The 26,487-nt window shown below is 39.5% G+C and overlaps 1 protein-coding gene across 1 annotated transcript in view; it reads right to left on the reverse strand.

Annotated features, from left to right (window-relative positions):
* Nucleotides 1-61: 61 nt before the first annotated feature.
* The window catches only part of pgm3 (phosphoglucomutase 3), a 29,066-nt gene continuing 2,640 nt past the window's right edge, over nucleotides 62-26,487 (reverse strand). The window contains exons 3-13 of the mRNA XM_088325338.1: nucleotides 25,425-25,609; nucleotides 22,883-22,950; nucleotides 20,519-20,652; nucleotides 12,696-12,888; nucleotides 11,009-11,166; nucleotides 9,478-9,561; nucleotides 9,314-9,412; nucleotides 4,677-4,796; nucleotides 4,489-4,611; nucleotides 1,997-2,170; nucleotides 62-686 (exon numbers count right to left, since the gene is read on the reverse strand). Coding sequence (XP_088181464.1) covers nucleotides 597-686; nucleotides 1,997-2,170; nucleotides 4,489-4,611; nucleotides 4,677-4,796; nucleotides 9,314-9,412; nucleotides 9,478-9,561; nucleotides 11,009-11,166; nucleotides 12,696-12,888; nucleotides 20,519-20,652; nucleotides 22,883-22,950; nucleotides 25,425-25,609 — 1,428 coding nt within the window. The 3' untranslated portion in view covers nucleotides 62-596. The remainder of the gene's footprint in view (nucleotides 687-1,996; nucleotides 2,171-4,488; nucleotides 4,612-4,676; nucleotides 4,797-9,313; nucleotides 9,413-9,477; nucleotides 9,562-11,008; nucleotides 11,167-12,695; nucleotides 12,889-20,518; nucleotides 20,653-22,882; nucleotides 22,951-25,424; nucleotides 25,610-26,487) is intronic.

A 26,487-nucleotide genomic window follows, 5' to 3' on the forward strand; every position in this document is an offset into this window, starting at 1 on the left:
CTAATACATGAGCTTCAATCATTTAAATGGGTTGTACTGTGTTGATTCAAACGGAAGACAGTTTGATATATTTTGCTTTTATTTGGGCAGGGCAGTTCAACCATTGAGTCTGATTGCTAAAACCGCCTGGTAAACATAATCTTATCATAGAAAGAAATCATTCATGATTTGTGCGTATAAAGTCAACTTAAAAGTTCAAAGAATCGAGTAAACAATTAAAGTTATGACACATTCCCCTTCAAAGTGCATTTGGATTGTTTTACAGATAGAATACTTGTTCATGATCAGTTCTGTAAACTAAAGTACCAGTAAAAAGCCATGACAGCAACTAAACTACTTTTAAAAGAACAGTTTGCATTCATCTAACCATCTACTGCAGGCGTTGGAAACCTATTTGTCCCAAAGAGTCATAAAAGCAAAATTATTTTAGACAATCCACCGTCTCATCAATTTAAATTTGTCTTCCTCCCTGAATAAATATTGGGATTTTTTTTAATTACATTATAATGATCTTAATTTTTACCCATGATATTTTGGAATGTGACTTCACCACAACAGTTTAAGTGTAAATTTTCCCCCAATGAAAGTTTTTTTTTCTAGTGCAAAAGTTTCGGTTCTTCTCCTACACCTCCGGCCAGACGAAACACTACCAGGCTCACTTCATGAGCCAAAGAGTCAGCAGTTTCCTAAAAGTAAAAATATAAACAAATTAAATCTGCGGAACAGAGCGCACCTGATTAAAATCAACATGGTCGTATTTAAAGAACAAAACTCAACTTTCTCTATGTACCCGGCTATAATTCTGCACAATACTATTTACGTCATGTGACCTTTCAAGAGCACATATTTACTGCTGCATTGAAAGCAAACGCTAATGAGGGCTAAGTCACGTAAATTGTAAGCCTTATATTTCTAGATGGCACCAAGGCAACCCAATTGTCGAGACTCATGCCAGATTGCAACACATACATGCCTTTTTATATCATTCTTGGTGGTTCATGCGGTAATGGACCAAATTGCATTTACTTGTCATTATTCTTTGAGAATTAAACTCCAGCAACCTAACGCCTATGATCGGGAAGGAAAAGTAGTATGTTTTGACTACTGCTATTCAATTCGCAAATATTGAGTAAAATACCTTTTGATATCTCCTGTTCTATTATATGAATCTTGTTCATGGAACCCTTAATCTCAAAGTTCCATTTCCTGTAGTGTGTCTTGAGCAAGTACAGCCTGTCAGCACTCATCCCTCTCCAGGGCGTTTTTTGGCGAATTGTATTATCTTCCTTGGGTCAGAAATACTGCGTTGTACTATGTTTACTTCTGCAATATAAAATTTCAGTTAAAGGGACAACAGTAGTTTAGGATGTAGAATCCGAGTGTCTTTGGGCAAGACACTGATCTCCTAATGCCTCAATTTTTACTTTGTCAAATCCAAGAGGGAATAAAAGGACAATTCCAAAAGCTGCTGATTTACTCGAACAATTCTTGAAGGACACCTCTGGCGCCCTTTGTTGGTTAACTTAATAAACAGGAGCAGGCGTCCCAGGCCCAAAAATTAGATTCTAAACTAAAATAAAACTACTATGCTTTGCACAGAAAAACAACAGCAACCAGATGATGAGAATACTATATCCGAGTCAGATTAGGAGGCATCTCCTGCTATGGGTAACCGTTGAACTATTCCAGACTGCCCTAAAGATAAAAAGCTTGGAGAGGAATAGGTACTGCCAGGCTGTAATTGCCCTAGACACACAACAGACACGGGTGGAAAACAGATCTATGATCCCAGGGAATAATTTTGGCAAAAATGTAAAGTAATTTGTCTCAAAACACAGACATTGTGGAGAAGAGCAGCTCACCGTTTACCTAGGTGCCACCACAAAATAAAATAATAAACCGCAAGATGTTTAAACCCACACAGTTAAAAACGTTAAAACAAAGTGAAGGCATGTAGTTGGAATGTACCAGGATATATTAAGAAAGTTGTAGTCACCTGAGTGTCAGCCTCTGCATAAACCCGGACCACGTCCTCAGTCCCGGACGGCCTCACGAAAGATCGAGCGTTTCGGTACTTGGCCACCAAAGCGTCGATGGCATCCTGCAGCCCTGCCGGTCTTGAAGTGCGTCTTTCTGCGTCGGTAGTCTCGATTACGCAGCGGTCCGAAACCTGCAGGTATGATACAGGCGATTCATTAACTCCTTAAGACATAATTTCACGATGTGATCATTTCACATAATTTCACGATGTAATCATGTCACATTTTATTGCAAAGATAAAAACTCTTGGGAATCAAGTTGGTGTTTCAAAATTTTCTCATCACAAAAAATCCTAATGAGATGGTAAGCAAATTTGGACAGTTTACATCCAGGACCCTCCAGTGAATCTTAGCATGTAAAATATTTACTCCAGACACATACGCTAATGCCAGTTAAAAAAAAATTCATTTCTGCATCATGGGACATGCAATCCGCCACAAAATCCTCATACCAAAATAAACAGACCGGTAAAATAATTTGCAACATGGCTATAGCCTCTGACATTTTGATTGACACTACTCTCTGCTTACAGGAGCTAAAATGCATTTTTGTCATTGAATTATTCTTCTTTAGTCCACAGGGTGGCACACATTAATTTGTATGAAGGTAGTAACGTTTGTGTGGTCAGGCAGGTATCCAACCCCGTAAGTTTCTGGCTAATTTGGGGTGCGCCTTATAGTCCGGAAAAAAACCATTAAATTAGGAAAACACTGAAAAAGTACTTAGACTTTAAACATGTCAAAAACAATTTACAGAGCTTTGTCTGAATATTTCTGACAAGTCTTTAAAAGACTAGGAGTCTTAAAATGTGCCCTATTGGAAACAATTATTTTCTGAGTACAGTACCCTCTACACATGAGCTACTCAAGATGTCTAGGGGGAAAAAAAAAATCCAAGTTACACGGATTTTCAGATACTACCGCTAGAGACCGTTCACAACCAGCGTTAATTCATCCCAGTTAGCGCTAGCATTGCCTACCAAGAGAGACCTGGATCCCACGTCAGGTACAACCAGAGTGGATTTAAAGGCCTGCTGACTCTCTGACTGAGGTTTGGCATGAGAAAGCAGCGAGTGCAGGTTACAAAGACACCGAGGGATTTACGCAGCACCTGGCTACATTAAAAAGATATCAAAAAGAAATAAACCGTATGCTATAAAAACTGTGTTTACATTGATTTACAGTAACTTTATTTGGGTGCTCTGTTATTTCTCCCTCACCTCCGTTACGAGATTATCTGTGGTAAGTGCTCATAATAAACCCGCAATTTATTTCGGTATTTATATAAAGCTTTACAATATACTTCACACCCCTAGGAGGACAACTGATAAAAAGTCCTTCAAGTCCATGCAAGTCGCCTACCAGCTAATCGGGGGCATTATTGGTTTAGTCTCTTTCCCAAGGAGTAAAATAAAATAGGAAAATGTTTACTTAAAAGGCATTTAAGTAGTAATTAATCAGGAAGCTTTTTTTCCAGCTATTCAGGATTAACTTGGATGCTTTTGGGAGGCTGGGAACAGGTTCATTCGTCTTCAATTATTTCATAGAGGAAATATTCGCTCAAGATACAAGCTTGATTCGGGGACTAATTAATCTCGTATGTAGAGGTGCCACTGTATTGTGTATGGAATGTTTTGTTTTTTAAATATACATTTGTTTTGGATTATTTTTTTAAATTTAATAAAACTAATTTCTTAGCCTTTTTGCTATAATCAATATTTTACTTTAGGGTCATTTTGACTATTGTGCACCATTTCCATCAATGTCACTATCAACCAATCATTCTGCCGTTCGTTGATTCCCACACCATATTAGAGTTAATGGTGGTTTTGATGGATTTAAACTGTAAATATGTTATTCTACTGTTGCATTATCTTCTTTGCATACTGTGTGCCTTTCTTACTTGTGTTTGAAGAAGGAGGAAACAGGATAACACCTTATCTACGGCGAGATAAGGGACCTCTCTGACCGCAGGCTCACCTAGTTTCGTTTACTATAGATAACATGTTATCGTATAAACAGGTCTCAACTGTTTGTTTTGTCACTCCCCCTTCCTTTAGCAGAAGAGACCTTATGTAAATTAGGGCCTTCCGAACACAATAAAAAGACAAGGAGCATAAGAATTTTTCAGAGGGTCCAGAAGTCTACTTTATGTAGACTATGGACATTTCTCCTTGCAAGTAAGTTATAACTCACGATTCTTTGTGTCTTTTTTGTATATAGGTTTTGTTTACATCTGTTGGGTTAAACCTGACAGGTTTAGTGGTTTTGAAACACATGAGACTTAATAAAAATAAAGAGTTTAGGGGAGGACCTTGAGAAATCTCTGATCACAGGTTTAGCTTCTTACAAATTCAAACTCCGTTCTTCTCTCCCTTATTTAGTAAGTCTACTAAACTTTAAACTCATCACCCAGTCCTATGTGAATGAAATGGGACACACGCCTTACCTTGACTTTCAGCTGCCTATTGGGCAGGTCGGTGTAAATAGCGTCCCACTGCTGAACAGTCATTCCCTTCAAAGCCAAGATGGCTTCAACCAGCAGCATACAGGAAATGGCGTCCCCTACTGTCTATAAAAGGGAAATCACAGCAACACTTAGTACAAGTCGGCTATGTTTTAATTTGGTCTTTGTACCTGGTTGGTGACGTTGATTGTGTGCTGCAGCAAAATGGCCGCCCTCTTCCTAGTATCGTCCGTATTGACGTCCTCGGCCAGTTGGCGGATTTTCTCCTCGGCAACACGGCTGAACAACACCTGAACATGACACAATAAGTAGCATCATGAAAAAGGGATTAAATACTATGTTTTCTTTATGCATAAGAACGGTTTTTTTTCCACCGTTACTGACTGTCAAAATAGAGAGGAGGCAAATTGGCACAGTCGAGTGTTTACTTTTGTGTCACTCAAAGGTAAATCATAACATAAAACTACACATTAGGGGACACACCACGCATGTTCAGTAACAATGCGGAATTTTGGGAAACGTAGGTCTTATGCTATTAAGCACATTACATCACAAAGAGGGATTGGATACATTACATTGTTATACTGTTAAATTTTGTTGTAAACAATATTTGAAGTGCAGTTGCTCATTTCTACTTGACCAGTTGTCTCAAGCTGTAAGAGTTGCATTTAATTTACTAAACTCACTTTATCCTGTTTACTGCTGATTGTTATTTTATTGTATTGCCACTGGATGCGCCATAGATTGTTCTCAGGTCAGGGAAGGGACTGAGGCGGCGTTGGGGAGAGAAAGCAATAGCAAGGCTGCAGGTCCTGCCTAACGCTTGGTTACCCCTGCTGAGCCTGTATCTCACCAACGCCAGATCCATTACCCATGAAAGGGATGACCAGGAATTGCAACCCGTAAACCGCTACATTCATGACTCTTCTATTTCAACTTTCCTGTACAATTAGCCTAAAATGACAATCCAGGAAGTACACAAAGTAAATTGAACGCTGTTTTGGACTCTTGGAAGGTAAGATTTTTCTCCCAAACTGAAGTACCGTAAATTCCGGACTATAGAGCGCACCTGATTATAAGCCGCACCCACCACATTTTAAGAGGAAAACTTATTTTGTACTTACACAAGCCCCACCTGAATATAAGCCGCATGCGCCCACATTAAAAAAATGTAACACAAACACAAAATTAACCCAAACCCGACTTTAAGTCCCGCGATTGAAACTGAATGTCCTTCATTAAAGTGCACAGTGCAAAAATCACAGCCGGCAAAATGAACGGAAAATGATACCGGTACTTAAGGTTTGATGCAGACCTGCAGAGTCCGGCTCCCGTTGAAAGTAATCCAACAAAAAAAAGTGTATATTTCCAAAGGTGAGGGTGGGAAAAATATATATCCACTATTGTCCGTCGCGTCCACAAACAGGACTGTCTGTTCCTTACCTTTACTGGTCCCCACTTCCCATCACCCCGCGTTTGTTCCGCCCCTCCTTTTTCATTTGACCGTGCAAAACATATCAGAATAAGTGTCTAAAATAAATACAAATACATACATTACAAAAATATATGGTTGCAAATACATATTATACATGGGTTACACGTATTTACAAAGAAAGACGGTACACCGAGAGAATTTTCAAAGCTTTAATAATAATATTAATATAACTTTCATCGCAAACGGTGCCTGTGACAGGTCAGTTAATGGTAGGAACACGCTCGCAACACAGTAAACGGTCTGGTAAAAAAACATACCGTACTTGTAAAAATCACGGTAAACCGTCCTCATCTTCCTCCTTACAACTGAAGCCATCAAAGTCGTCTTCCTCAGTGTCGGAAAGAAACTTTGTCTTCCTCTTTGCATATATTCCACCGATCTAAATCTTTCCTTTTGTACTCGAGCGCCGCGGGCGGCCGTTAGAAAAATGACATAAATTGGCCGCATCACTGAATAAGCCGCAGGGTTGAAAGTTTGGGGAAAAAAAGTTGCGGCTTATAGTCCGGAATTTACGGTAATCACTGCGAGTACTACTAACATTGAGTAATTAGGGATGGAAAACACAGTAATGGAAGGTTTTTATTCTCGCCTGACTGTTTTTTTTTTTTTGCAATTAAACGTCTGCAGATGATTTAAGCAAAAGTTGCAATTTGGATACTACCAATGTACAACACTAAAGCCTTTGCAAATGTGTATTTAACCTTGGCCAATTATTTAGACATTATGAAAGAGTCGTAAAACATTTGACTTTTATTTCCGGAAATCAAATCAATTATCGCGCGTCAACATGAATCAGGGATAGCCTTGCGCACATTATTACCGGCTGTTTTGAATACACACCTGGCGGAAAATAGCATGAAATTATTTTTGTATTTCTTTGGCCAACTAATGTGCAAATCCTCTTAATTTATTTACTACTGGCTGAAGATATTCGGACATATTAGAGTCAATGTCAGTTTGATTGACAATAAAGGTATATTCTATTCTATTAAAACAGACCCATAAAGGCTAATATGGACTGTGTGAAAAAAATGAAAAATCTAACAACCATATTGGGAATAATTTTACGAGTCAAATTGTAAATAATGTGGCGAAACGAAAGGATTACGAGTCAATGAAGTAGAAATACTTTAGGTAGATTGCCATTGCAAAGCCGTAGTAGTAGTAGCCGACTTTACTTCCTCAGAAGGATGGCCTCCTTCAACATCTGCAAAAAGCTCCTGAAAATATTCTATGAGACAGTAGTGGCAAGCGCCCTCTTCTATGCAGCAGCGTGTTGGGGAGGCAGCGTCATGAAGAAGGATGCCTCTCGTCTCAATAAACTGGCTAGGAAAGCGAGCTCTGTTGTGGGCAAAGCTCTGTTGTGGGCAAAGAGCTGGACAGCCTAACAACAGTAGCTGAGAGACGCGCACTGAAAAAGCTGAGGTCAATCATGGACAATCCATCGCATCCACTACACAGCATTATCTCCAGACAGAAGAGCAGTTTCAGCGACAGACTGCTGTCACTGTCTTGTACTACGGACAGACTGAAGAGATCTTTTCTTCCTCATGCCATGAGGCTCTTTAACTCCACCCGGCAGAGTAAAGGCCCACATTAAACCACACCACCTACATTGGATATTACCGAATCTTACTGCAATATGTATTCTGTGAAGCACTATTTAGTTACTCTATATAACACGCTACAGTGGGCATTTGCACGTCACACTGGGTATTTGTATATTGTATTCTTTTGGCTTTATTATTGTACTGTTCTCAGCTCAGGGATACTGCTGGAAATGTGAATTTCCCTTCGGGGATGAATAAAGTATCTATCTATCTATCTATCTAGCTCAGTAGCCTAGATGGTAGGGCACCCGCTTTGAGACTGGGAGGTCGCTGGTTCGCGCCTCGGCCGAGTCATACCTAAGACTTATAACATTGGTAAAATGGCGGTGCCCTCTGTTGGCTGCGGCTGCATCGGCTCGCTACAACGGGTCAGGTGTATCGACATTTCGTTCTGTGTACATTGTTACAAAGAATGACAATACAAAGGAAATTATTATTATTATTATTATTTATCGTGTCTTTTGTAGTCAATATTTTACATGCTTGGATTCTATGGATTGTCCTTGATGTAAAGAAGGCATTTTTGCATACATTCAAAGAAGTAGGTCATCTTGAATTACACAGGCTTTATAGTTTTTGGTCTCTCGTTTCAGACTGATAGGGTTGTTTCTATGATGAGTACATTTTTAAATGGTCAGGATAACTTAAATCCTAATAGTTTAGGCTTTTCAATGATATGTGACATGATATATCTCAGTGACTAACATCGTACAGACACTTATTTATCACTGAGGCCAGGCTCAATCCGAGGACCCCCGCTGCTAGCTCGCCGGCTGTTCTCTACATCGCTTTCTTGCACGAAAAGGAAAAGCCTTCCCATTTTATTGTACTATGTATTATATAATAAAAATAAAGACCATTCAACTGGAATGCTGTGTTTTTATGTTTATATTTGCTATTTTGTTGCAGACATGCATTATATGTTCTTGATATGTAATATATAAATGCTTTTATTGCAGGATCCCGTCGGCGTACTAAAACTGCTGCACATAGCCCCACAGAGCTTTTAGCAGATCATTACATTGAAAAGAAATTCCTCAATTTAAATCAGACAAGGAGGAAAGTCAGAAGAGGTTGAGGAAATGGTGCTCAACGGCAGGTGCTCCGTGGATTATTATCAGGTTCGAGAAGCGACCGAGGCAGCGTTTAAGAGGAGGCAATACTGGGGCTGCAGATTTGGCCTACCACTATGGCTAGGCTAACAACCCTTACAAGCTGCTCCTTGTGGAGCCAGATCCATTAACCATGAAACTGATGACCTGGAGCTACAACTCATAGGAAACCGCTACACTCTGGAAGGATTGCATTTTAACCATCGCAGAGACTTGGCCTAATTCGAGGACAGCCGATGCTAGCGGCTTTCTGCGCAGAAAGGAGAAGCCCTCCAATTTTGTTTGACTTTTGTATAATGACCGCAAAACCATTAATATAACTCCAAGTATGCGTTATTATTTTTGGATCAATAGTTGTTATTTTGTCAGTCGTATACTCTCAGTCAGCAATGACATCATCTTGCGGTAAGTTTGACTTTTGGGGGGCTTTTATGAAGGCGTCATGCTAATACGCAAATTTTTTGCCTTTTGCGGGTGGCTCCGGTCCGCAGTAACTGCAAAAACGAGAAATCTTTGACATTAAGTAACTAGTAACTGTAACTATTGACCGTTTTTCCGTAACGCGCCCAAGACTCAGAAAGGTCACTTACCGTCCCGTGGCCATTCGCCTCGAAGTAAACACCGGTGTCAAACTGTTGCGCTGCATGATGGAGGTGCTTGACTCCAGTCTTTGTGCACTTTACAATCACCTGAACACGACAAAGCTCATTTCCTTTAGTTTCTTAGACCGGAACGACAGAAAATGCCAGCTCACCTTCATGGTGTCCTCCAGGTAGCGCGTAGAGCTGCCATTGGCGTAGGCCGTTTGCACAACCGCTATCTTCAAATTCAAGCCGGCCTGAAAAAAAAAAAAAAACATTTTAGGGGTTTTGGGGTAGCAGCTGTAGAGGACAAGACTCTAGTTCTAGTAAAGCTAGTCATCCTTTTATAAAGTTTCTTTATTTTACTTTTCATTTTTCTAGTTGGCGTACTGCTTATGTAGTTCACTTGGGCATAGAAACACCAACACATGCTGCCAGAAGTTGACTAGCGCAGAGAAAAGACCCATCATGTGTTGCCTCGAGTGTAGTCTCGCTGACAAACGCTGCGATTCTGGTCTCAACGACTCGCGAATGTGACCGTCTCCTGTTCCTCGTTTTTCGGGGCTTTTACTCATTTTCCCGACCAATCTTCGCGGACTGGTTTTAATACCCAACCAAAAAACAGACATGAGACATTTTGGTATGATTTTAGATAGAAGATGGTTTGATCCACCGTATAGTGATCTTATGAGAACAACTGTCCACTTACATGATCTCATCTGTCCCTTAATTTTGTTTGTCTAAAGCAGGGGTGTCATAACAAACATTCTCTTTATTTTACTTTTCATTTTTCTAGTTGGCGGAGAGCAAGCAGTAGAGACTAGTAGATTAGAGGGAAAAAAATGTGAGAAACAAAAGATATAAAATGAGAGAGAGCGCGCCGAGGAAGCGAGAGAGGAGAGAGAGCAGGAGAGGGAGAGGAGGAGAGAGCAAGAGAGAGAGCGAGAGAGCGAGCGAGAGAGAGAGCAAGAGAGAGAGCAAGAGACCGAGCAGTAGAGAGCAGGAGAGAGAGAGCAGGAGAGAGAGAGCGCGAGAGCGAGCGAGTGAGCAGTAGAGAGCAGGAGAGAGAGAGCAGGAGAGAGAGAGCGCGAGAGCGAGCGAGCAAGAGAGAGCATGAGAGAAAGAGCAAGAGCTAGCGAGAGAGCGAGAGAGAAGGGGGAGCAAGAGAGAGAAAGGGGCAGAGCGGGAAAGCGAGAGAGGGGGAATGTGAGAGAGCGAGATTAAGAGGAAGAAAAAGAGTGAAAAAGAGATAAAAAGTGAAAGAAAAAGGGCGGAAGAGCGTGAGAGAGGGAAATAAGTACAAGTACAGCGTTTGTGAGAGGCACCTGGTTTCGGCATCATCAAGTGGATGTATTTCAACCTTTAGCTCGTTTTTCTCTCGCACTTCTCTGGGCGTTGTCTCGCGGGCCTAATTCAATCACTTAACGGGCCTGGTCTGGCCCGGGGGCCGCCTGTTTGTCACTCCTGGTCCAAAGGGTCACGTTCTATACATTTTTCTTCTGTGCATATGTTTCCGTAGCGCAGTACGCAAAAGGTCCTCGGTTCGAGACCGGGTGGCAACATTTGTTGGTGCTCCCAAACTGCAAGACGAACTTAATACAAATATTAAGTCCACATTTTGAAATTAATCGGGCATATCGATTAATCGACCTAAAAACATGACACAGCAGTTCCCCAAAAAAAAGATTCACATCCGAATCATACTTGCGAGAAAAGCTCTTTGAGGAAAGTGCTGATGAGCGTCGCTACTTTGTCCCCGTCCAGCAGGTGGAAGCGGTCGCCAAAATCGGAGTAAAAATAAACGATCCGGTCGGCGTCGCCATCAAACGAACATCCCCGCTCGCCCGTTTGGACTTTGATGCCTGACGCAAAAACACAAAGACAATCCTTACTGATATTCTGTTTTTAATACTGGTACACCTGCAAAGGAGATTCCATAGGATGGCGGTTCCTTATTTTGACTATTATGTCACCAGCCAATTATGTTTTTGGGTCCACTAAGATTTAACAAAAGAGCCGTTAGAAGAGGTTGGAATTCCTTATCTAAAGGCTTTTTTTACTGTTCAAAATCCACTGATGTCTTCTCTCCGTATTTTGAGCGTCTACTCGAGTGTAGCTGTTTCTGATGCTTTATGAATGTCGAGACGGTTAAACTTCACATACCAGCCCACACAACGTCACATTCGATGCACGGTAAGAAATCATGACAAAAGCAAAGTATATATTTAAAGGAGGCAGTATGTTTTATTTAGCGCCTCCTAGCTGTAAAAAACATTCGTTAATTTTTTTTAAATTTGGATAATAAGATGAAGTACATGATCTATCATATAAACGTGCATATATAAAATATTTGTAAGGATATCTGCATTTAATGTACATAACATGAGCTTCACCTACAGGTCGCCGACATATTTTTCCGTCATCTTGCTGCTACAAGTACCCAAAAACCATGCTATAAAGAGAAGACAAATGGTGCGGATTGGTCACTTTGAGTCTCCGTATTCTGTTCTTGTTTTTACATCATCCACGAGCAAAGTAAGGGCGGTGATAATGGTGTTTTCGTTTGGGATCTAAGTATCAAGTAAAATCTAAGTAAAAGGGGTAAGGGTATCAGATAAGACCCCCATCTTTTACAGGCTGTTCGGTGGGTTACCCTAGATGTGAAATCTGTTCCCCCCCAAAAAAACCTGACTCTGCACTTCTGGTTTTGTTGACTCCGCATTTTTAAGCACAAAAGGAGCAAGAAGGTGACTGAACAGCTGCTTTACAACTTCCAGTCTCTAGTTTGGATTATTTGCATTTTGAGGTTTAGCTTTTGCAAACAATATATATGTAAACAATGACATATCTGGGCTGTTTGTATCCGTATCTCAGGATTTTAGTCTATATCTGGACCGATTCCGGTGACGCTTCAAGTCATAACACCAGAATGGAGAAGCCACCAGAGCAGGCGTGTCGGTGTCATTTTCACTGACTTCTTTTCCCTGATTTTTCTTCATTTATTGCGTGGTTGATAGACTGCCATGAAACAAGGCATTGGCAACAATTTCAAGAATTTTCAAGCACTTGTGTGTGTTGATTGTGTGGCTCCTCTATTGCAGTAAACAAAAAGAAAAATACAACAATGATGGGTGGATATATTATTCCAAAAAATCTAAACCAGAGAGAACCCAGAACGTAATGATTGACACTTTCGGCCCGGGTCGGGCAAAAGATCTTACCTCTAATACAAGCCAGTCACAATGTTACACAAAACGTGTTTGACTTCTACACTTGCAATATTTGTACAAAATGATTTACTAATTATGTTATTGAGTCGAAATTTATATTGTCATAAATCAGGGGTAGGCAAACTACAGCAATTGTCATGCGAAATCCAGAAAAAGTCAACCTGCTGGTGGCTTTTGTTGCACTTTGACAAAGTCGGCCCCGCACTGGTGATTGAGTTTTCCGTCGCCTTCATTGAAGAGCGAAATCTGCAGTTCACCCTTCAGGTGGCGCTCCATCTCGCGCAGTTTGACCGCGCCGATGCCGTTGGCGCCGTCCACGGCAAGGTGTTTTTGGTCGTCCGTACGTTTTGGCGTCTGCAACATAAAAGCAGAAAAGTTTTACTTACTTCTTAAAAGCCCCCCTAGCCAATGTAAAACCTGTTAAAAAGCGAGTTAGAAATAAAGCAATAAAATCGATAATTCGACATTCAAATGTTAAAATTTAACCAAAAACACATTGCGGTTAATAATCATATCACTATTGTTTTAATTAGCCAACAATGATTTGTTATTCCCTGTTCCAATAACGTTTGTTACAAAAGACATAGTGCCGTTAGGACGTCTTTTGTCATTGCTCGCTGCGGGGAAAACACGGACCCCAACGTAGACAGGACCGGAGATATCAATTGGAATTTTTAGCAAAATATTGCTTGAAAAATAAAAAATTTAAAAAAATCATTCCGTTTCTTCGTTTTGACTCCATCCGGTGACCGTGTGATTCACGATGGAATCAAAACCAGATCCAGGTGAGTTTTGTTTCCATTCATTTCTTTACGTTTTAAAAAGTTGCTTTTGAAGAAACATGACTCATTGTAAGATTATAAAGTTTGAACCAATTTTTGCTGACCACCTTCTTCCTCATCTGGAACGTTGTCGTCGTCATCACAACCCTCAGGCACCGTAGCAGGGGTAGGGAACCTATGGCTCGGGAGCTATATATGGCTCTTTTCATGAGTACGTATGGCTCCGAAATAAAATGTAACTATCGCACATCTCTCTGTGGCGTTCCAAAGTCAAGTGATTTCATCCCGATTTTGGTCCATATAAGGTCGAAGTAACTTAATGCAGAAGTTTGATAAGAAACCATTTAAACTGATAAATAAATAATGCTGGCAAATGACTTTGATTGGGTGAGCAGTACAGTTGGGCGGATCAGTGCACACAGCGCAAGGCACTTCCTTCTCTCTCTCTCGCTCACTGCAGTCTACAACGAAAGTGAATATGACCATATGCTTATCGTTTGCAGTCATTTGCGACATTTTTACAAAAGAACTTTGCATGCACATTGTTTTGAAACCATTATGAAGGACAAATTTTATGGAAAAAAATGGCCTCAACACGCTTAACTGAAGGTGGAAGACAAATTGTAAATGGCATATTTACATTGGTTTGGGACACAGGATTTGGCATTATTATCATTTCATACATTTGATGAAATCATTAAATGACACACAGTGAAATAAAATGTGCTGAAGAATTAGCTTTTGTCTAGAGAGTGTGTTTGGCAGTTTTTTCAATTTTGTCTGAAAATATATGACGTGGCTCTCTCAATTTCTTTTGAAAACATTTTTTGCTTTTATGGCTCTTTGGGTCAAAAAGGTTCCTGACCCCTGCACCTTAGCATCAAACAAAGATTTAGCCCTACTTCGGATTATGTTTGCATCCAGGCTGATTTTCTTCGCCTACAATCATGGATCCAAATAACCAGTGCATTTTCCATTCCCACCATGGTCTTATTCTGGGTGTTTACAACCCTTTTGGCATCTTTCGTGAAAGATATTGCAGCAGTTTTGCGGATGTTCTTCTCTTCCTTCTTTATGTACGGTACCGTGGATTCGTTAAGGCCATATTGTCGGGCTACGCTTGCGTAGCTATTTCCTGCTTTCAACTTGTCCAATAACCTCACTTTTTCGTTAATTGTTAACATCTTTCGCTTTTTCTTCGGTTCACTAGATGCACCAAGGGATAAAGAGCGTTTGGGAGGCATCACCAAGGGCTTCACAAACTTTTACACTTAAAAAAATCACCGCGAGACAAAGACTAACTAACCGCCATCTATGGCGAGAAGCGTACTGTATACGAGATAAGCGTAAACTGATGGGCATCGGGAGAAGCTTGGGCTACTGTAGTGAATGGGCCAATGGGGAGTCGAGTATTCAGCGAGTGCTGGCCAATCAGCTTGCGTTTATGCCCGTGATGCTTAGCGTATACGTGCATTTCTTTGTGTTTTAAAATTTTGTAAAATGAAGCTATTACTATTTATAATTGAATATTTTGTTTTCAAATTTTGTAAAATAATGTAATTTCTAATTGTAATTTAATATTTTTCATTATTATTAATTTTTAAATATTTTTTGATGTTTTTAATTTTTGAATACGTGTTTTTTAGACCCGCGAAGCTCTGAACCCGCGAAAGTAGAACCGCAAACTAGCGAGGTTCCACTGTATTGTCCTGACCTTGAAAAGACAACATTAAAAAACAAGCGTTTTCAAGGATTTCAAGCACACGTACAAACCCCGTTTTAAATTATATGTCACTGTTCTTTTTCCCATCGCGTTGGAGGATCCGGGCGATGGATTCAGTCGCCATCTCACACTGCGGTGTGTGAAGGGGGCGGGGGGTTAGGATCCATCGCGCGGCTCCTCCACTGCACCAAACAAAGAAAAAGAAACAAAGAACAATGACGGGTGGATATATATTTAATAATTAAAGAAAAATCAGGGTGAGAATTCGGGTGGATATATATTTGATCATTAAAAAAAACAAACGGTGAAAAAATTTTGAGTTCTCGATATTGGATTTCCCTGATGATTTTGTCTTTATACCATTACTCGACTTGCCTGATTTCTGTAACGAGCTCCGACGATGAGCAGTCGCCCCTTTCACGTTCCTTGACACGAAGCCTTAGACGGCTTGACGTAGTCAAAGCTTATTTTTCCAACGATGGGGCGGCAGTAGCTCAGGAGGTAGAGCGCTCGTCTTGGGATCAAGGGATCCCAGTTTGAATCCCGGCTCGTTCCGTGTTACATGTCGAAGTGTCCTTGGGTAAGACACTGAACCCCTAATACCCCCAATAAGCAGGTTAGCGCCTCACATGGCTGCAAGGCCGCTATTGGGAAATGTGGAGCACATTGTAAAAGCGCTTTGGGAAGTCATTGCCTTGAAAAGCGCTATATAAATGCAAATCATTTCATTTTCATTTCAATATTGCCATTTTCAAAAACAAGATTTTTTTTCCCCCTCCTGGGAAAATTACTCTATTCCTTGGACGATTGGAAATCGCAGTGGCGAGCTGCCCCAGACCAAGATTCTTCATAGAGCTTTACATCAAGGTCTCGGTAAGAATTGGATCATGCCTTTGATCTTGACTTTGGTACAAGGTAAACGTACTGCATTCATGTAGCACTTTACTAGTCACAGAGGACACCCAAAGCACTTTCTAATACACTTCACACTTTACCCATTTAAACACACACAGACACACCGATAGCACGAAGCACCCATGCAAGGCGGCTACCTGCATACCGGGTGCATTAGCGATTGAGTGTCTTGCCCAAGGACACTTCGAACTCACAAACTTTGAGAAAATTTAGCGGTACCCGTGGATTTACGATACCCTGACTTGGGGAACACCGGAATTGTGTTTTTGTTTGCTATTTATTTGAATCGTCAATGAAATTGGAAGTGTTTCATTGTGTGAGTTCAAAATCAAATTTTGGTGGTGAAGGATTTTATACATTTGACTATAAGGGATTTTATACGATTGAATACAAGTTACATTTATTGAGTGCAATGAAGATTTTCACCGAGTAGGCTATAGTTCAATGACAGGTCACGCCGTTCCAAATGCAGAATATTTTGACTAGGGAATTATGATAAGACTCTGACGGAGGACGGCAGGCGATGTTTTGAGAACAAGGCCCTGATGACGTAGAAACGCTCGGCGTGGGGGCTTCCCTGGCACGCCCATGGGAGGAGCTGGCACACCAGCTTGCGGAAAAAAGTGGGTCGAGAGAAGAAAGGCAGAGACCTAGAGAGGAGGCTCGACAGAGACTCGAGCGACACTAATTCGGCCATATTCGATGGAGTTCACTTAGTCTCTTGCCCATCTTTTCCATCAAGAAACGTACGCGCATTGTTAGGTGAATGTAGGTTGTGTTTGGTTAATGGAGTCGGATAACTAATTCGAACAATTTGGTAAACGGTACATTTTAATATTTTATTCCTAACAGTGGACACTAAAATATATCGATGCGCATGAAAATACATTTTGCGACTAATAACAAGTTAATCCACCGGTCATTCATCGGAAACAGAAATAAAACGGGGTTATTAAACAAAGATTAAGCTTACTTACGACTACGCATTAAACACCTGAGAGTATTATGAGACTATATTTTATGTTAAATATTGTGTTGTCTGTCGTGTAAGAAAATGACCGGTTCCGGTTTTCAACATGGCGGCGCGAGTTTTCGTTGCGGCTGATTGTTATCCGGCTATCCTACTATTTACCACTGTCCTCCTGCTTTCCTTTTTGGATACATGCGTGGCCAATAAGACCTACAGTCGGGAGGAGCTCATCAGACTAGGTGGGTGTCTAAATTTCGACTTTTCGGGCACTTTCTATACCACCCACGACATCCCAAATTAGCTCCAAAGGGACTCGGGTTCGCCCTGCTTTCCCGCTCCACCGAAGAAAAAGAAGAAAAATCGGAGACGAAGACGGCGAAAAGATAGAAAACAGAAGCGAGGATGTCGTGCAGGGAAGCGTGTGAAGTTGATGGAGCAACGACATGAAGATCTGTCTAATCCAACCATAATTTCTTCGTCGATTCTGCGAGTCAACCGACACCCGAAGCCCAACGCACACAACTGGCATCTCGTGACGATCTCCACAAAGGCTACAGCTAAGTCAAATGATTCAAAGCTAAAATTTGGTCTTTTGAATGTTAGATCGCTCGCTCCTAAAGCTTTACTTGTAGATAATATTATTCGCGATTATAAACTTAACTGTATTGGTCTCTGTGAAACGTGGTTACGCCCGGATGAGTATTTAGCTCTAAATTATGCTTCTCCCCCAGATTACGAGAGCAGCCATTTAGCACGCACGTTGAAAAAGGGTGGCGGTGTCGCGCTCATTTCTGAAAAAACGCTCAAATTTACTCCTCGTACCTCTAATAATCACAAGTCGTTCGAGGCTCTTGTTATGAGGTCCTCTCCATTGTCAATCTATGTGATAACTATCTATCGCGCACCAGGACCTTACACAACTTTCTTAGACGAATTTGCTGAACTTTTGTCTGAACTAGTAACCTACGCAGACAAAATTATAATTATGGGCGACTTTAACATTCATATGAACTCCCCACTCAGTTCACTCACTGTTGCGTTTCAGTCTATAATTGATGCTTTTGGTTTTAATCAACTGGTTGATTTGCCAACCCATAAAGATGGAAACACGCTCGACTTGGTTCTGACTCGAGGAGTTTCAACCTCAAACATGGCGGTGCTATCGTGTACTACAGTTATCTCGGATCATTATTTAGTTACATTTGAGGTGCTAGCTAAATGTAGTACCAAAAAAACTGAAGGATTCACTGGACGCAATATAAGCACGGGCACAGTTTCTGAGCTCTCCGATATTCTTCCAGGAGCAGTTGCGTCCTTTCCTTCCTACATAGGCTCCATCGAACCACTCCTAAATGAATTTAACGCTACCCTGGCCAATGCCCTGGATTCAGTTGCGCCCATCCGGCATAAATCACGACCTAAAAGACGCACACCTTGGTTTAATGATGAAACTAGATCCCTTAAACGAGAATGCAGGAAATCTGAAAGAAAATGGCGCGCTACCAAGCTTGAAGTTTTCCATCAAATCTGGTGTGATAGTTTGTTGAAGTATAAAGCGGCCCTGGCCTCTGCAAAATCAGCCTACCTTTCGAAAGTGATTGCGTCACAAAAGAACAATCCCAAGGTCCTTTTCGACACTGTAGCATCGCTAACAAGGCAACAGACTATCCCAGATAGCTCCACCCATTCTGCCCACGACATAATGGTCTTCTTTACTAAGAAGATCCAAAGCATACAGGAAGAAATTGCTAAAGACAGTATAAATTCAACACATACTAAAGCACTCAAATCTCTAGATGCACGACATGGTGGCTGTCTAGGTATTTTGTCCCGTTTTAGTGAACTGTCACTCGAAAATCTTAAACAGATGGTGAATACGGCCAAACCGACGACTTGCCAGTTCGACCCACTTCCAGGTTCACTTATCAAAGGTCTCTTTGGCGTTCTTGCACCTTCAGTTCTAAATATTTTAAACATATCAGTCGCCTCAGGTGTAGTTCCAGCTGCTTTTAAGTCTGCTGTCATTAAACCCACACTGAAACGACCCAACCTAGATCCAGAAAACTTATGTAATTATAGACCTGTGTCAAACCTACCGTTTCTTTCTAAAATACTTGAAAAAGTAGTGGCACAGCAGCTGAATGATTTCATGTCCGAGAACAATCTCTTTGAATCAATGCAATCAGGATTCAGGGCTAACCACTCTACTGAGACAGCTCTGATTAAGGTAACCAATGATCTCCTACGGGCAATGGACTCGGGCGCATCATCACTTTTGCTGCTGCTGGACCTTAGTGCTGCATTTGACACAGTGGACCATAATATCTTGCTAGAACGGTTGGAAAAATGGATTGGTCTCTCAGGAAGCGTCCTATTATGGTTCAGATCCTACCTCTCAGATAGGACACACTGCGTTAAATATGGCGAATTGACATCTGAGCCATTTAGTGTTACTTGTGGTGTTCCGCAGGGTTCAGTGCTTGGCCCCCTTCTCTTCAGCATGTATATGCTTCCACTAGGTGATATTATTCGTAAGTATAATATCAGTTTCCATTGCTACGCAGATGACACTCAACTCTATCTCCCGATGGAGGAATCTGCCACACTAAACTGTGGAACTTTGGAGGCCTGCCTCACTGAGATAAAAGAGTGGATGTCACTCAATTTCCTGCGTCTTAACCCTGAAAAGACTGAAATGTTAGTTATTGTTCCTTCTAAGTCCCGTGACTTATTCTCTAAAACCGCAGTGAACTTGGACAATTGCCACATCACACAGAGTGACTCACTTAAAAATTTAGGTGTCATTTTCGACCCTGATCTGTCTTTTCAAACACATGTGAAGAAAATTACTAGAACCGCTTTCTTCCATCTCCGTAACATTGCTAAAATTCGTCCTATACTTTCTCAGTCGGATGCGGAAATCATAATTCATGCGTTTGTTACCTCCCGTCTCGACTACTGTAATGCACTACTTTCCGGTCTTCCGATGACCAGACTCAAGAGTCTTCAGCTGGTACAAAATGCTGCAGCGAGGCTTTTAACAAGGACAAAAAAGTACGATCACATCACCCCAATTTTGGCTAACCTGCATTGGCTCCCTGTTAGCCTAAGATGCGATTTTAAGGTTCTCCTACTACTATACAAAATCATACATGGACTTTCCCCCTCATATCTTTCAGATCTGATCTCCCCCTATGTCCCGGCCCGAAGCCTTCGTTCCGAGAGCGCCGGTCTCCTGGTGATCCCAAGAGCCAAGAAGTGTTCCGCTGGTTCGAGAGCGTTCTCCATCCGGGCACCGGTGTTGTGGAATGCTCTTCCCCCTGAGATCCGATCTGCAACCTCGGTGGAAATGTTTAAATCTAGGCTTAAAACTCACTTCTACTCTATAGCATACGAGTAACCTAATCTTATATGTAATAACTTGTGAAGCCCTTAGAGACTAATTGTGATTAAGGGCTATACAAATAAAAATGACTTGACTTGACTTGACTTTTCTTCAAATTCATTTCGATTCCGGCGTTTCCTCTATTTATTCGACCAGCCTTGGAACTTAGAACTAGTCCCTCCGCAACACAATCCCTTAGTATTGCTTACGTTTTTGGTGAGCTCAATAAAGGCCCGGGAGAGTTTGCCATAGTATCCCTCCGGGGTGGGCTCGCCGTAGCATCCTTGCGTGTTGTGGCAGCAAACCATGAAGTGGAGCTGCGGGGTGGTCAGCAAGCCGTAATCTGATTTGACAGAGAGACAACAGGACCTGAGATTTCGCACTCCTAGAACCAGGACCGGCCCAAGCCTTCATGGGGTCCTAAGCAAATTGAGATTTGGGCCCCCCCATTACTTGATCGTTTGCATACCTAATAGGACTCGTTCCGTGTTCTACTCCAGGGGTGGGCAACAATTTTGGGTCGGGAGCCGCGTGAGATATGTTATACTTCTTTTGAAATAGATGACTCATCAAATTGGAGAAAACCCGTATACGGTGTCCCAGTTTTAAGCACTTCATTTGTTATTTAGTTTTCAAGTATTACTATAGGATTTCATTTAGTATTTCTGATGTCAGACTTTTATGAAAGTTCTGTTGGAATGTTACTGCAGTTTCATTTCTGTACCATTTTTGAAGTAATTTTATGTAATATTTCCATTGTAGTATATCTGCAGTATTTTTTGTAGTACAATGTTGCTGTAGTTTTCATTGTACCATTTCTGGAGTAATTTTATGTAGTATTTTTTCAGTATTTCTGTAGTATTGTAGTTGTATTTTGAAAGAAGATTTTTTTGTTTTATATCTGTAGTATTTTTGTAGTACAGGTTACTGTAGTTTTCTTTGTAATATTTTCGAAGTAATTTCATGTAGTATTTCCATAGTAGTACTTTTTTCGTATTCCTGTAGTACTTTTGTTGTATTTCGAAAGTAGATTTTTTGTTGTATATCTGTAGAGTTTTTGTATTATTACGGTAGTTTTACGATTATAGTAATTTTGGAGTATTGCTGTCGTATTATTATTATTTTTTTTGTACTATTTTTGTTGTATTTTGTAGTATTTCTATATAGGAATGTTTGTTGTATATCTGTAGTATTTTTCTAGTACAGTGTTAGTGTAGTTTTATATCGTATTTCCATAGGAGTATTTTTTCAGTATTTTTGTAGTACTGTACATTTGTTGTATTTCGAGAGATTTTTTTGTTGTATATCCGTAGTACTTTTGAATTATTGTGGTAGTTTTATGATAACAGTATTTTTGTAGTATTACTGTCGTACAATGTTTAGTATTTTTGAACTATCTCTGTTGTATTTGGTAGTATTTCCATATAAGAATGTTTGTTGCCTGTGGTATTTTCGTAGTAATTTTGTATTAAAGTAGTTTTATGATTATAGTATTTTTGTAGTATTGCTGTAGTATTATTTTTCAGTATGTTTTACTATCTCTGTTGTATTTTGTAGTATTTCCATGTAAGAATGTTTATTATCTATCTGTAGTATTTTTGTACTACAGTGTTACTGCAGTTTTCTTTGTACTATTTCTGAAGTAATTTTATGCAGTATTTCCATAGGACTTTTTTAGTATTCCTGTAGTACTTTTGTTGCATTTCTGAAGTAGATTTTTTGGTTGTATATCAGTAGGATTTTTGTATTATTACAATAAGTTTTAGAATTATAGTAATTTTGGAGTATGGGTGTAATTCCCAGTACTTCTGTTGCAAACCTCTTGCAGTATTTTTGTTGCAATATTTCTCTAGTAGTTTTTTATATTATAGTATTATATATTGGTATTTTTTCAGTATTTCAGTAGAAATATAGTTGGTGTATTTCCAAAGCAGTATTTTAGTAGTGTTTCCATTGTAGTATTACTGTATTTTTTTAAGTATTGTTGTACTATCTTTGTTGTATTTTGTAGTGTTTACAGATAAGAATGTTGTATATATGTAGTATTTTTGTGTAACTGTAGGTTTTATTGGTAATATTTTTTTGGGTATTCCCACAGAAGAATTTTAGTAGTATTGCTATAAGTGTAATTTTCAGTATTTCTTTTTGTAAACCTGTTGTAGTAGTATTTTTGAATTTATATTTCTCTAGTAGTTTTTTTGTATTTTAGTATTATGTATTCGTATTTTTTAAGTATTTCAGTAGAAGTATAATTGATGTATTTTCAAAGCAGTATTTTAGGAGTATTTTCGTAGAATTTTTTAAGCATTTCCATAGTGGTATTTTTTGAGTAAATAATTCTGTAATAGTATTTTGTAATATTGTATTACTGTAGTAGTATTTTTGTTGTAATTCTATACTATTTTCTATTTTCAGAAGGAAAGCAAAATACTATACGAAGATATTTTGTTTTGTAGTTATTGTGTAGTATTTTTGTTGTATTTCTGTATAAGTGTTTTTGAGTGGACACACAAAGTAAACCACTCCTGGGGGCCCCCTAGTGGTTAGCTCGTGTACGGACGATTGACTCCCACCTTTGCTGCGTCCTCCCAATGCGGACACTCCATCCAGGACCGCTTGAGACAGTCTGGCACTGCTGCTCCTGCGTACATCATTTTGGGGATTTACATTATTTTCCGGAGTATAAGAAGCCTTCTAGAAAGTGGGCCTTATAGTTCCTTGCGCCTTGTAGACCGGAAAATATCATGGACTCAATCGGAAATGAACTGTTAGAATTAAATGATACTGCATGCGGTAACTGTAATGCCTTTGAAAAACACATAACGTGGTCTTCAAGTTCCTTCTTGTGGTTAACATGTTTATTGTACAAACTATCATGATAATGAAAGGGGTTCTTATAATAAAATGCAACAATCATAGTTTCTTTAGTCCTGATCCAATTTTCAGGGCTCTGTCAATTATTAAATATTTTTCAGAATCGTGGATGTTTAATCAAATAGATATGAATCATGTTTTGTTCACGATAATTTCCATCACGATGAAGTCACTGTTCTGCCTTTGACAAACATACAGGGTTTCGTACACCTTTTTCATGGCCGAATTCAAGCACTTTCAAGGCCAATTTTTCCAGTACCTTCAAAGGAAGAAATTCAGCGCTGATCACAGGAACATTGATGTTTTATCTTGCTGCTAGCAGATACTCTGTGCTATTTTGACCTGTTCCCATCAATGATCTTTTTGTGTCAAAGGGCTGCTATAAACTGACATGAATTCTGCCATTCTGCTTTAATATTGCACGCGCAACTTCATTACTGGCTTACAAACACGAAAGGGCTTTTTTAGGTGTTGGGTAATTAGAGTTTAATATAGAAGAAAAAAAAAGATGGTTCTGTATGTATAAAAAGCAGAAAAAATGAGCCAAATTTGGACTCATTTAATTGATTGCTCCGAAGCAGAGTGCAATCAATCTTAGAGACTGTTGATCTTTTGCTTTTTGCTTATTTTAATTTATAGTTTTTGCATAAATTGGTAAAAATAGAATTGGTTTTTTTGCCGTTTATCCAAATGACTGAAGTTAATATTTTTAATTTTATCCTATCGTTTGGCATTTTCAGAGATTTTACGTTGTTGTTCAACTTTAAACCTGTTCTGTGTGTAAAAAGCTAAAATCGTTTTGTATTTCACAATTTTTGGGTAGATCGGTGAATATTTGAATTTATACTTCATGTGTTTTGCAGGGACCCCCTGCGATATATATGCAATCACTAAATTATGTGGTGTATATTCTGTGATTATTAATGATAATACATCAGATTTTTTTTTTTTAAATCTTAGGAGTCGTTTGGGAGCCAAAAGAGCCAGTTTTCTAAAAAGAGCTCTCCTCTTGGGTTTGACCAGTAGTAGAAAAATACAACGCCATCATGACAAGCAACCTGAGCAGGCACCTTTGTTGGGTTAACAGGTTAATTCTTTGTTGCTACAAAGAAAGAAAAAAAAAAAGAAAAGCCGCAGAACTTAGACCTCGACTTTAAGATGCTCTTTGCAAATCCTTTTTGTCATTCGCTAGCTGGCCAGCTAGCAAAAAAGAGGATACTTCGGAGTGAGGACGGCACCGTCACCATTTATGAATCCATCAATTACATTTGATGGTGAAATCAGATATCGTAATGTTAATTTTCTTTGCTGTCCACACACTTGCCAGCATAAAAATAGAAACTCTGAAACTATAGACATAAAAGAATATTATAAATATTTAAAAAGATAAATGAAATTTTTACTTTGCTGTCCACACAGTTGCCAGCGTAAAAATAGAAACTAGGAAACTATAGAAATGTATACAAAAATATTCCGAATATTAAAAGATAAAAATACAAGATTAATGAAATTCTTACTTAGCTGTCCACACAGTTGCCAGCGTAAAAATAGAAACTAAGAAACTATATCCATAAAAGAATATCACGAATATTAAACGATTAAAATACACAATCAATTAAATTCATACTTTGCTATCCACACAGTTGCCAAGGTAAAAATAGAAACTCAGAAACGATATACATAAAGAATATTAAGAATATTAAAAAGATAAAAAACATTCTTACTAGGCTGTCAACACAGTTGCCAGCGTGAAAATAGAAACTATAAACATGAAAGAATATTACAAATATTAAAAAGATAAATATACACGATTAATGAAATCCTTACTTAGCTGTCCATACAGTTGCCAGCGTAAAACTAAAAACGCGGAAACTATGTACATAAAAGAATATTACGTATATTAAAAGATAAATGAAATTCTTACTTTGCTGTCCACACAGTTGCCAGCGTAAAAATAGAAACTAAAAACTAATATATATATATATATATATATATATATATACATAAAATAATATTACGAATATTAAAAGATAAAAATACACGATCAATTAAACTCTTACTTTGCTGTCCAAACAGTTGCCAGCGTAAAAATAGAAACTCGGAAACTATATACATAAAATATTACGAATTTTAAAAGATAAAAAAATCCAAGATTAACCTTCATTTATTTTGTATGGGCGTTATAATCCCATAGCGCTGGAATTTCGACCAATCCCGCCCCAAATCGACACTCGGCCTCACCTGGTGTCTTTGCCCACAAATACGAGGGCGACCTGGTTCTGGTCTATGTTTTCTTTCTCCGTGATGTCCTTAAGCACCAGAAGCAGTTCCTGCTGCTCTGCGTTGGCCAAACGAGTGGCGTAAACCTCCCAAGCGGGGGTCACCATCTCACCCATGGGGTCAATCAGCTTCACCCCGTTGTCCTCCTGGAGAGTTGGAAATGACTCGTTTGAGCTCGGGGGCCACATGGTAAAAAAAAATGTTCTGGCTAAAGGCTAGAAAATCCAAAAGGTTGAAAGAAATGTGAAGGGGGGGGTGAATCGTCTTTGTTTTTTCATACAGAGAGGCTAACCGTGAGTAAGGGATGCTAATTGTCTGATGCTCATTCTTTCTCGCTCTTCTCTCTTAAGTCTTCTTTTGCTTTCTTCCTTTTCCATTTTTTCCTTTACTCTCTTCCTTTGTTTTCTTGTTCTTTCTCTCCTCTCTTTCTGTCGTCCTTTCTTCCTGTCATCCTTTCTTCCATTCTCTCTTCCTTCAGTCCTCTACTTTTTCCTCTCTTCCTTCAGTCCTATATTTTTTCTCTCGTCCTTCAGTATTGTCCTTTAGTTCTCTCTTGCTCTTTTTCTCTCTTTTTTCCTTCCTTCCTTTATTTATATTTTAAAGTTTTCAAATGGCCTTAAAAGGTGCCGTCCGGAATTTGAAACTTTGTGAATCCGTGCTGCCAATTGCTTTCTTACATTTATGGTCACCTCATTCATCAATTAAGTCTATTTCTTAGAGGTGCTCGAATAAAAGTCTTGTTTTACATCATTTTTGGGGTTCTGTTCCTTTTCTTACTTTCACCACTTTCATGCTACACTAACAACAACAAAAACTAGGATGACGAGCATAGAGTCACTATGTAACCTCTTCCCTTCTATCCCCCCTCCTTTCCTTCTACGCAACGTGTTGCGCGACACGGAACGGCGTTGCTAAAATAAAGGGTCTTTAAACTCAATTTTTGACACACACTTAAGCAAGACAATATTTCTAAAAGACAAGTCAAATGAAGCACCCCACATTTAAACTTCTGCAGGGACCAATT

The sequence above is a fragment of the Urocampus carinirostris genome, chromosome 20, assembly GCF_059441175.1.
Source record: "Urocampus carinirostris isolate Australia breed hairy pipefish chromosome 20, RoL_Ucar_1.0, whole genome shotgun sequence".
In the NCBI taxonomy this organism is placed as follows: Eukaryota; Metazoa; Chordata; class Actinopteri; order Syngnathiformes; family Syngnathidae; genus Urocampus; species Urocampus carinirostris.